This window comes from Cavia porcellus, unplaced genomic scaffold, assembly GCF_034190915.1.
Source record: "Cavia porcellus strain 051 isolate PalLab524CR breed Dunkin Hartley unplaced genomic scaffold, mCavPor4.1 scaffold_1, whole genome shotgun sequence".
Taxonomy (NCBI): Eukaryota; Metazoa; Chordata; class Mammalia; order Rodentia; family Caviidae; genus Cavia; species Cavia porcellus.
In genome coordinates this window covers 94925110-94937989 of record NW_026947484.1, presented here as the reverse complement: position 1 = coordinate 94937989, position 12880 = coordinate 94925110, and the positions used below count along the sequence as shown (strand labels likewise).

The 12880-nt window shown below is 37.7% G+C and overlaps 1 protein-coding gene across 5 annotated transcripts in view; it reads left to right on the top strand.

Moving 5' to 3' along the window:
* Mllt3 (MLLT3 super elongation complex subunit) overlaps positions 1-10137 on the top strand; it is a 260325-nt gene extending 250188 nt beyond the window's left edge. For all 5 annotated transcript variants that reach the window (XM_063251854.1, XM_063251858.1, XM_063251833.1 and 2 more), the window contains one exon: positions 6003-10137. In XM_063251854.1, the coding sequence (XP_063107924.1) occupies positions 6003-6134 (132 nt within the window). In that variant the 3' untranslated portion in view covers positions 6135-10137. The remainder of the gene's footprint in view (positions 1-6002) is intronic.
* The last annotated feature ends 2743 nt before the right edge of the window (positions 10138-12880 follow it).

Sequence of the window (12880 nt, the reverse complement as noted above, 5' to 3'; positions counted from 1 at the left end):
AAGCTTCTGGTTTCATGAGAAAACAGTGATAAGAATTTGAGTCAAGTGCTGTATGTATTAGTGATTCAATTATGTAACCTTTTGTCAATGCTATTCTAAGGAAAAGAAATATTTTCTTCATTTCTCTTATCTTGTACAGTGTACATTCTATTATTGTGAACTCAATTGTGGAATGCTTATAGAATGAGAAAACTTCTAGTAGTATAAAGTGGTGTTTTGAGAAGATAAGGGTGGCTTTTTAATTCTTGTACAGTTACAGTACATGCTTTTATTGCATTTAACAGTGGCTATTGATAAAACTGCTTTTCACTAACTCCCAAGATGGCTGTATGTTCCAAATTCCAAAGTTTTGGAGAAAGTTTCACTTCTTGAATTTTTTTATTCCTTTTAAGTGACTTAAAATTAGTCTTAATCTAGCCCAGCTGTGTGAATCATTCTTAATGTTTAATGATTGATGGTCACATTTATATTCTGTGTACATTTTTTCCCAGATCTGTAAATATACACTCCCAAACATACCAGGTTTCCAGTCTGGACTGATAAGATTTTAAACATTCTAGAGTTGTAGTTTTGAACAAAAGACTTTTGACTACAGACCTAAGATTCGTAATTGTGACTAAGTTGCATGGCTTACATTTCCTTTCAAGAGATACAGGTGTGGGAGCAGGATTTGAGGAACTTCACCCCAGCTAAAGCTCCTACTTTGCTGCAATGGTCATCTCTTGACATCCACAGAGCAGGGTGCTAGGCCCCTTACAGATACCGAATTCCATGATGCTCAGCCGCCTTAATATTTTTGCCTGTAACCTGTGCTTACCTTCCATTTTTTAAATTTTTAGGTAACTTATATTATCTAATGCAATGTAAATCTTTGTAGATCATTGTTAGATTTTAGTGTTTAGTGTGCCTGACATAAATAATGACAAGGAAAAAAATTTGTACATGTTCAGTCCAACCCAGTATTTTGTACTTACCTTCAAGCAGCAGTTGATTAAATCTGAGGATGCAGAACCTGCAGATACAAAGGAACAAGCACAGTTTTCTTCAGCTTTCTTTTAAAGAAACAAAAGTTGTTCTGCCTCTCATTCACTGGTTATTCAGGGCTAATCGAAGATTGTAAGTAGATCTATTAGCAGATCTTCCTACCACTTCCCAAACCCCAGCTCTAAATCACAGGGGAACGGTTGCCCAATAAAGCATTAATGCCTAAGCTGAGCCTAAATTGTGAGCATCACAGAAGGGTGAGACACATGTTTGGGCAGTTGGAACACCTTCACAACAAAAGCAGAGCCAGTGAGTTGTGGAGAGCAGAACACAGAACAGGGTCTTACCTTGGATATCATTAGCATTCATTACCATTAGCAATTTAATATTGTCCTTTATTTTGACCTTTGAAAGAACTGTGAGGCAAGGTGGCTTCCTTGAGAATTCCATCCAAGTGGATTATTTTAGTATTCTAGGGGGAGAGAGTAATATCTATGAATTTTTAACCTGGTATAAAGGCACTCCAGGGCACACAGCATTTCACCCTAATTGCATTCCCAGGCCGATAGAAAGCTCTCAGTCTTTGGCCTTTTGCCTTGCAATGCAGCTGAGGCTTGTGATTATGATACCATGATGCATGTCCTGTCACGGTTTACTGCTTAATTAATTCCTATTGTAAAACATAGCACTATTGAGGACTAATGTTATTCTCCACCTTGAGGACTGCTCATCTCATGGAATGCATTCCACAAAGTCCACATATTCTCTGCCATGCAGACCTGAACACCAGAAGCAAAATGTCTGCAGGGCCCAGGACAGCATCCTTGGTCCTTTTCTGTTAAATGCATCTCTGTTCAAAAATCTGCTCTGAAAATTGTATGTGGCTCACAAAAAGTAGTAGCATTGTTTTACTCTCGGGGCATGCTTTCCTGGCTGTCAGTTTCTAGCTGAATGAACAGAAAGCAGTGGCTCAAGTGAAGCTGAGCTTCAAAGTCACTTTTTCATAAGCAAGAGAAGTGCGTACCTAGAACTGATTAATTGTTTGATTCCACATGTTCCATAGTTATTTGCAAAGTAAGGTTGAGTGTTTCTAACCTCCCCAGCAGGGAGTCTGGATCTACATCCTACTCTGAAAGAAAAACAATGCTGAGAATAACTAGGGTTTCTTTAGAGAACAGTTTATCAAGTTAGATACCCACTATTATTCTTTTAGACATCATCAAGGATTGAGGAATGAATAACGTGGAACATTCCTCCTAAACAGCACCAAGAGCTCTCCCAGAAAAATGTTCTGCTGTAAATGATTCTTTCATCCTGGAATGACCTGTCATGTCCTGGCCTCCCCTGTGCATTGTAGCCTATGACAGGCCTTCCCACACGGGAGGCATGAGTTTTCATGTGGTAGATAAGTTTCCTAGCCCACACACAAGACTGTTCTACCAGGCTGACTCTACTCTAGGTAGAAGCAGTTAAACTGAATCTCATTCAAGATCTGTTATCCAGTATAACTTTGAATGGAAAAAACCTCTGGTATTCTAAAATATAGTCAGACTAAAAATAATGAATCTACTTTTTTATAATTAAAAACCAAGATTGAAGGAGGGAGCCACAGATTAACAAGTGGATCTTCTCCTTATCAAAACAACCAGCAGCCCATGCAGTACCCCTTAAAAGGCTGATGTGAAAGGAAATAATCCATCATGAGTGTTTCTATCATTAACCACCCTCTGCAGAATGAGTTAAACCGTGTACACATCCTCCTTTTCTACTACCATATGTACACCGTACACTTATGTACTTTATTTTTTCCTAAAATTCAGAGAGTTTTTTAAAAATATATTACCAGGCTTTATCAAAGGAAAGAATTAACAATTTAGTTTAAAGATCCCACTTGGCTCTTGATTCTAAAATGCAATTCTTCATTCCATAAAATAGAATATTCTGATGGCTACATGGAAGAGGTGCCTTTCATATACAGAGAAGGCTGAAAACCTAAAACCAGAAACAGAGCAAAAAGAAGACTGGTGACTTCCAAGTTCCTTTCCTAATAAGATGAAGGACAGGGAGGCAAAACAATAGAAAAATAACTTATTGGTTACCACCAAGTTACTCCTGCTTTCTTTTTATAAAGATCTTAGGATACAAAGATTACAGCAGACAGAAGATCATTGTCACTTTACAAGCTTTTCATCTGCAGTTTCTCTGTCTTTTATTATTTCAGATGAACACTGATTGCAAGTGGGTGTTTTTAGGCTTTGTGGCCGGTATCATCGGAATAAAGCGTGTTAATATTGTGTTTCTGATGTTCTAGCTATCAGAATTTCTGGAAGGGGATGTGCATTTATTTTTTTCCTTAATGCTCTTTTACTTAATTGAGGATGTGGGTACATCCTCTAATTCAAGTCACTAATGCTGCTCCCTTTGGCAAGTAGTCCCACGCTCCCCAACTTGTGACACTATTCCTGCTTCAAGACCGTGTCTCTATTACCTTGATGTGTTCTTACAAATTCTCATAAAAAGGCAGGGCTCCTTTAGTTAGATTTATCAGATCACTTTTATATCTCTTCCATCTGTGGCTGCAGGCAGGGTAGGCCTGCTGGTGGTGGAGTAAGTGGGAGACTGGGTTGGAAGCCCTGGAAACCTACAAGATGGTACTGGGCAGATGAGATGGCGAGGTTGGATTTCCTACTGGGCATTTAATTTGCTTTAAAATGGGTTTTTTCTAGAGAAAACTTTCATTGCCCAATTTCTATTTATTGTTAAAGTAAGTAGTGCGCAGCTATCCTGAGTCATAGAAAGTTACTTTCTTAAAAGGTTAAGTTCACTGTCATTTTGAAAAAGGGAAATGTAGGGCTCTATTTCTGTTACTCCAAATTTCAGGCTCAAGCTGTTATTTCCAGTCTCACCTTCCTCTGTTCTGCTTCTTCCCTTCTCTTTGAAAATTTTTATTATAATTATTAAAAAAGAATTCAGGCAGGTCTTTTTGGAGTTCCAGTCTCTGTATTTTCTTACTTCACTTGCTTTAATGCTAATGAAATAGCTAACAGTCATTATGATCAGGAAGAAGCTCCACCAGATCTGATAATCCACCAGGTCTGATAATCCATGTGCTGTGTAGTTATCTCTAGTAATTAAGGGTAAATTTATATTTACAGTATATGGTAATTATAATCCTGGTGCCCTGATCTATATAGTGATTTATAATTTATCAAGAGGCTTTATATGTCTTATTTGATCTGCTGCATTACCTTATATGGTAAGTAGTGTGTAGATATTATTCTCATTTTACAGATAAAGAAACTGAGGCTCAAATGTTATAGTCCAGTGCAGTCCAAATAGTGAGCAGAGTCAACATTTGGTATACCAAATTCAGGGCTCTATTCTGAATGCTTTGTCACTTGCCTCCTGCCAGCTAGCTGGGGAGATGAGTCAAACTCTGTTCCGCTTGGTATTTTCTCTGTTGTATAAATTTGAAATTATAGTTACAAGAGAAAAAAGTTTAAGTTGTTCTGTTTTTCAACATGACATTAAATAATTTAAAACTTCACTGGATTAATCATAGAGTAAATCATTAAAATTATTTTTAGGATTACGGAAACTAAAGAGATTGAGAAACAAGTGATAGAAATGGAATAACAAAGGAAAATAAGAAGTGGAAGTTTGTGAAGTGTCCACCCTCTGCAAGTTTTGTCCGAGGCTGACTGTCCTCCCTCTCTCACAAAGCTCACTAAAATTAGTCCTCAGCTCTCTTCCATGCCCACAGCACACCAACTCCAAATCATACTGCCAGGTGCAGCATCCATTTTTGATAGACTCTTTGTAACAGAGGAAAGGAAAGACACTTTGTACAATGAAAAAATCTGTCCAGCCAGTAACCAGTATCATTCTTAACATTGAAATTTCAATCGTTTTCTCCCAATAGCCAGGGAAAGAGAACAGTACCCCTCACTATTACCATTTAGCCTGTCACTTTTCTGTAGGTTGAAGTCAATGCAATAAGAAATGAAGTTTATTCCAAATGAAGAGACAATAGATACTTTTCTTTTTCAATAGATAAAATATGTCTCCCCAAAATACTCAAGAGAAACAACATGGCATTAAATAATCTAATGCCATTTTAATGAACAGAACACTAAGTAATAAATAAAAATGTTCACATTTATTTTTGTGGAAGTTTAGCAAGACACATAGCTGGATGAGTGTTCACAAAGTGAATGCAGCTTTGTAGCTACATTTTGTAGCACTCAGCTCCAATTAACAGTCCTAGTGTCCCCAAGGCTGCCAGAAGCCCCAAAAGTCTCATCTGCGTCCTCAGGAGGGATTACAGATGGTCTCTATTTCATTCCTGTGTGTATGTGTCTTCCTGTATTCTAAATTTTCAGTAATTATATAATCAGCGAGATGATCATTATTTTTTCATAAGCTTATATTCTGTTTTAGAAGGAGTTTTGGTATTTCTAGGCTGGTGTTTCCTTACACTATTAAATATAGTCACTGTCTGTTGAATCAGTAACTAATTTTTTAAAAGGATCTTAAAATTTTAATCTCCTAACTACCTAAGGAAAACATTCTGTCGATGATTTCAAAGCAGCAATTTTGTAAAAGAGAAGAATACCCTAGACACGGGAAAACAAGAGAAAAGGAGAAGGGTATAAAAAATAATTAAGAGGAAATGTATACATGTACTGACTCCCTATGATGAGTATAATCATTATGCACTACAAATATGCGCTAATTTAATAGTAAAAAAGATTGTAAAAAGAAAGCATGAGTTGGTTTATAAGGTATGCAAAGTGGGAACTGATAAGCTGTCCTCTTTGGGGATTTATCAATGACTTTTCCTTCGATGTGGCAGATTAAGTAAGAGACAGTTTTATGCTATCGATACTACTGGACCTTTTTGCTAGAAGTGATATTTATCACTTGGTTCCATACTTGACCTCTTCATCTCTTTTTGCCTGTTGATGGCTTTTGTTGCTTATTGCGTATTGCCCAAATTTTCTCCTTTATTCTTTCAGATTGTGAACCTTATAGAAGAAACTGGACACTTTCATATCACAAACACAACATTTGATTTTGATCTTTGCTCACTGGACAAAACCACAGTCCGTAAACTACAGAGTTACCTGGAAACATCTGGAACATCCTGAGGATACAACTGGATGCATCAAAAACTATTGTTTTGGGGTTTTATTTTTTGGTTGTGATTTTTTGTTGTTGTTTATATGAAAACACTCAGAATGATGCAACCAAAAGGGAAAAAAATAAAATTCAAACAACTTTCAGCTTTATTTTTCTTTGAAGCCAGTCATCATCTCTTGATAAAGGAGAGGTCAAGCCAACCAGCCTCAGCGGACCACTCTTCTCTCCAAGGAAATCCCCGGGAAGAGTTAGCCTGGATAGCCTTGAAAACAAACAAAGCAAACAAAACACAAGAACACTTAAAGAATGTGTATGGTATCATGTCTTTCTCTCTCTCTGTGGTGGTTCATTCCACAGGACGAATGCATATTCAACACACTGCCTTATTACATAACTGATCTATTTATTATCACATACAGATATTCTGAAATCTTTGAGGGAATGACACCACCAGACGTTAGAATACCCGGTCCTGCGGATGCTCTATCAATGCAGCGCCCTTGCCATCCCAAGCCCAGTGACCTTACTCTATACCGTGCCACTCTCCGCCAACTTTTTCCAAGTCCTTTAACTTGTTGCAGTCTGTATCTTCCATCTTTTGTTTTTCTAGGTCCAGACACAAATTATCAACTTGGGGGAGGGAGGACCAAATAGCCACCTTGATTTTCTTCTTCGTTGTGGTCTTTTTTGTTTTTTTCCTGAAAGTTGGGGCCCAGTCTTTGGCTGTCTCCATGTAATGATCTCGGACCATGGTAGAAAATGCACCAAATAGGATCACATGAATTGCTGTCTAGCCTTAGTCAATAAACCTGTAGGACTTTTAATGAAAGTGTACCTGTAAATGTCCTGAATCCAGCATTGTTCAGCTGTCTCAACATCCTGGTGTCTGTTTTACTGTTACAATATTAGGTAAAATGGAAGAAAAAGCATTCCACAGGATCATCGTTTTAAAACAAAGGAATTCCAATTCTGTTTTCTAAAGAAAAGTAGAAATTGATTCAGATCTATTTATTAATAAGAGTTTCAGATCTCTGCAGCTGCCAGTGTGGAACCCATCTTTACCTTAAAACCAGGAATCAGAGGTTTTTGTTTGTTCAGATTTGATTCTGTTAAACTCTTTTGTACTCAAAACATTAAAATCTTTGTTTGAGGATAATTCTTGGTTTCTCTGCCATCACAGACTATGTATTAACTTGTAGATTCAGTGGTTCGATACCTGTTAGTCACTTGCTGATGTTTCCATAAGGATTTCCTGTATTGGTGAAAGTAAGCTGATTGAGGAGGGGGAAATATTTTTGTTCTTACTGTACCCTTGTTTTCACACTGAAATCTGTCCTGTGGCATGCAATACAAAGCAAATTATTTTTAAAAGCAAAAGATAACCAAAGTACTTTTGGTGTCATTATTCTACCCTCTCCACACAAGGAGAAAGGAAAGGAAAAGTCAGAACAGCTCATCTTCCAAGTTTTTCTAGGAACTCAACTGGAAAGAAAAGAAATGAAATACTTCTGGATCCAAATGTTCATCACTGGATCGGCCTTAAGAAAGTCTGTCTCTCTGTACTAATTGACCAGCATCTCTCTCATGTGTTCCCATGCCAGATGCTGGCCTTTTATTCAGAGATTAGTGTCTGTACAGAAAATGGTCCTTCCAGACCCATTCTTTTGGGTAGTAATGTAAATGCAGATTGCTAATGAAGTGATTTCTGCATTTTAAAAAAGGGGATTTTTTACACTGTTTCTTTCTATTCAAAGAAACTATTTTTTTCCTTTAAAAGATTATAATACAGCCATGCTCCTTGTAAATTACTTCTCTGAAGTGTCCTCCCAGAGGACAAGTGTACATTTTCAAGAATGTTATGATTCTTTATGATGATTGGCATGAACCGTACTTGAAACACTTGTTGTATAGTCAATTTCTTAATGTGCAATTACAGAGATACTTTCCTTTATTTTGGACATCAGGTGACTGATGAATTGTGTGGTTTTAGTTGTGTTTTGATTTTCAACTTTACAGGTGAAAGGGGAAGGCACTGTTTGTATGAAAATGTTTGCAAAATTCAAACCTCATTTAAATTTTCTAATTGCTAATCCACATATTCTTATTAAACCAGAAATTTATGTGGTTTAACTAATATATCTCTGTAGTTTAACTAGAATCATGTATATGTAGTTGGGCTATTTTTATTTTTGTAACTAAATTGTATGGCAAACCTATGATTTGGAATTAAGAATTATTATTTTGTTCCCTAAATTACTAACCAAGAAACCAAGTCAGGTATGAAATGTCCCTTCCCCAACCCCCAAAAAAAGAAAAGCAAAAAACAGAAGGGCAGCTACTACAATGATAAACTTTAGACATGAAAATTTTACAGTAATGCAAAGGTCTTCAGAATACCGTAAGATCTGGAGGTTGATATCAAAATTGAGAAAAACTTCCCAATCTATTTCCCACCCAGCTAGTAAAATTAATTTCCCATAAAATTCTGATAGCATAAAAGTCATGTTGGTGTTTTTGATGCAGTGATACCCTGTCTCTTGCCATCTAATCTTTAAATACACAGGTAATAAACCCCCCTTCAATTAATCTCAAGGAGTTATAATATTTCTTTTAAAAGTACCCTCCTCAGTTCTGCCACATTTGTGTACACTCAGCTTTGAAACCTGTTAAGAATTCTTTTTTTTTTTTTTTTTTTTTACACATATACACTGACAGTGGCTTTGGTTTTTTTAAGCACAAAGGGGAAATGGCAGGGTTTAATTTCTTTGGTGTGTGTGTATATATATATAAATAGGTGTTTCAAATAAAATTAATTGAGTGAATGTGAATATGGTTTGAACCAGCCAGAGTATGATAAACTGTCTAAATTTCTCCCATGTGATTTGAGGGGGAAAATATATGTATAGAGCTCCCCTTGCCTTATAATTAGCTTTTGCATCAGTTTTGCAGCAGGATACATTTGAAAGGGAATCCTAGTTTAGGATATACCAGTCATTAGCAACAAAAATGTTTGCAGCTATTTCATACCTTCACCACGATCTGCCCCTTGTTAGGTAGACAAATATATCTGTCCATCGGTGTTTGCATATTTCACAGTAAGCAAGAACATAAAAACTGGATCAGGAGACAACTTTAGGAAAAAAACTTCATAAGAGAATGTCATAAACATTTAAAAATTGCTGAGCAAATCTCTGAATAATGACATAATTTTGTGTGGAAGGGGCCAATAAAATTGGTTTTCATCCATTAAAATGTTTTCCACAAAAAAAATTTTTGCTGATATCTTTTACAAACCCACCTAATTGTTTAAAATAACTTAAGCCTATATAACACCCCATTTACGATTTTAAGCCCCACAAGTGTAGTTAACATACTTGTTTAAGTGAGACTTCACTCTTTCATGTTTTAACTCTACCTATTTAATGGAGTTGGATGTTCAGTGTTGGAAATGGTCAATGTCCGTGTTGGTGGCTTGTGTTTATTTTTCTCACTGTGGAAATGATCAACTCTGGAGTAATTTGCTGTATGCTTATTACTTTCCACCTTTAGTTTTTTGTGTACTAATGCTATGTACTGCTCCTATATTTATATATATCTATATATACAGAAACATATATATTATCAAAGTACTCTTGCTTTGGACTGTTGTTCTAAAACTTTGACTATGATGTAGAGACTACTACAGCTGCAGTGAATGTTGAGGTGTCAGTTCCCGTGATTTAGGTTAGTCTTGGGCTGAAAGTCTACATCTTTTGACCTCTTCTGTTTTATATGATGCTTTTTATTATGTAGGCACTGCCACCCCTGAATATTCCTTGTAAAGATGCATTGAAGAAGTCGATTCAAAAGGAAGACAAAGCCACCATTGTCTGTAAACTGTAAATATGTATTTTGGCACTTGTACTCCAGTATTCTGAAAACAGAGTAATGATGGAAATGCTGACAGACCCTTAATGGTGGCCAGCGCTACCATGCAGTGCGAAAATAAATTAAGTAAAAATGTATTCTCGAGATTAACAGTGCAAGGCCAATACGTTTTATAAATCTGTCAGTATCTTTTTAATGGAGTGTGTATGTGTAGTTATGTTGAAAGATACTCTGTGTATGTGTGTGTGTACATTCTTTTATGTGAACTACAAAGCACACATAAGATGTATTTCCCATCTCGAAAAATCATGTTGAAATGAAGATACAGATCGACAGAAATATGCTTTTTACTTAAATCCATACCTAATCTGTTATGGCTCCATTTTTTTTTTTTTTTAACAAGGTGTAGTCTTACTGATTTGTTTGACCACTTTGGCTTCATTTTGAATACAGGAAAAATAAGCTTTTAGCTTTTTCTCCTGAAGAGATACTGTTTCTAAAGAAGAGGGGAGGGAAAGATCCCAGGCTTCTGGAGGTAGGACAGTGTACCTCAAACCGGCTGAGAGCGGCGTCCCTGCTTCCTGCATCTCTGGGTTCCCTGTATTAGCATCATTTCTATACCTAAGTCAGTGTTTTTGGAAAGCACTAAATGGATTGAGCAAGAAATGGTGAGACACATTATTCTTGGAATGTGCTGGGATATTTGTGCATGATACGTTTTAACTTAGTCCTTTGGAAGATTTTGATCATAAACTAAACAATGTGCTACAGCTAGTTACTTAATCTTACCAAGGTCCAGCAATTGCCTCAGCACCAGGAAATGCTACCTTGATTAGAAAGGAAGGAGGAAGACAACTACAACAAAGAGAATAACATACCTTGAGTTTGGCAAACAACCAAGGAATTGGATGTGATTTTCCAGTTAATAGTAAGGAAGCTTGCATTGAATTGGAGAAACTGTCTTTATCTTCATTGTAACAAGACACTTTCAGGATGACAGTGAGCTGCCTTTTCTCTCAGCAGCTAGAAACTGACCCGAGGTGTGGATGCATCCGTCCCAGACGGGCTAGAGTGGCAGTGAGTCTTTCCAGTGACTGCACTTGAATTGTCCTAACCTTTTCTCTTGTTTCAGCAAAGACACTCACTGGTTTATTTGAAGTCATGATCTTGCATCTTCCCACTGTGGAGAAGAATCCAATTAGGCATTGTGGATCTGCTGATGACACCTTGGGATACCATCCCAAGACATTCTCCCTGGCAGTGTGCTCCACCACGTAGTTTTTCCTCAGTGCATTAGTTCCGCTGTCTCAGAGTAATGTCCCCACTTGGGTATGTGAGGAAACCCTGAAAGGGATGGCAGATCAAGGCTCAGTGTACAGATCTTCCCAGTTGGTAATTCAGAGACAAACTGTCCCAAACTAGTGCTCTTGTTTCTTTCTGATTAGTGGAGCAGTTATGGGTATTTTACTGGTTTCCTTGGCTAGAATACCACCCAAATACAAAATACCGAGCACATTTCAATGTTTATGTTTTCTCTGCCAGGTAATAGTATCCACACCTTCCTGTTTATGTGGTCCCCTTCTTTAAAGGCATTTCCAGTCTTTTCCAAAGGTTGTTAAATTTCCCTTGGCTCTTAGCTTTGCCTCTTGGTCTTAATTTCTCCTTAATTAAAGAATGGTAACCAGTATGGTTCCCAAGAGCTGGCTAGGCAAACACAAGGCATAAACTAAAATCTGCCAGTAATTATAACTGGGCCCTATGGCTATTAAATAACAGCAGAAACAAGTCGTCCCCTGAATGGTAAGGCTCCCTGAGTCCACTTTTATAATAATAGGGTGATTATTGGGGCCCTGGGCGATCTGCACAGCATAGGTGGTTATGAGCAGTTGGAGACGGAAGGGCAGGATGGACAAAGCGCTGGCTCATTCTCCCCGCGCGCTATCATATCTCCTACCAGGTGCCGCCCCCACCACAGACTTCTGAAGTTTCAGAAGGGTAGAAAAGGATAAATCCAGGCCATTAAAAGAAAATAACCAAAGCTATTGAAAAGATAAAACAAATGAGTCTCTCTAAAAGGGCCGTCTGTGCAAGTAATAAGGTTGAAATACTGATGCTGATCTCCTAGCCGAGCAGCATTCCTCACACATGTGGTTTGTGTATCCGTGTCTGGTGGGTGGTCTGGGAGAAGGGCTAAACACAGCAAGATGGCTTAGTTTCTGAGCAGCGAAGGGAAGCGTGGAGACAGGCTCCGCCTGTTGCATCTGCAATCCCTGCAACATAAAGAGGCTTTCCCTCTGCTTTGTTCCAGAAGGGAAAGTTTTATCTTATGTATTCTTTTAACTGTGAGTCTCTATTCTGCACAGAATCCATCAAAGGGTGGGTAGCAGTACATGCGTGCGTGTGTGTGTGTGTGCGTGTGTGTGTGTGAATCTGTTTAAGAACCTCCTTGGCCTCATCCCAGTCTTAGAGGTGGGATGTGACATAGAATATAAAAACCATTATCCATTGGTTCTGATATATCCTTTGGGCCCAAGACATCTTTTGAAAACAGCTGTCTTAACACCTCAATCCAAGTAAGAGAGGAAACAGCATGAAATTATATATAGACACTAAGTAAGATGCCAAATGAAGTAATTCAGTTGAAGCTGGTGACTTTCAGGGGAGCTGTCATTTGGAAAACAAGATACCCAGTGACAGCTTTTGACAGATGTGAATCACACCAGCTCACAAAGACCGCTTGCTTCATGACTGTGCCTCCATACTCTTGGATTCTAAGGTTTTCATTTGAACTCTCAACTACTGGGTAGTTAGATCATTATTTTCTAAACTATATTTGTTGTTTGCAGGTTTAATCTCTTCCTCTCCCCCTGAAACCCAAGTATATTGA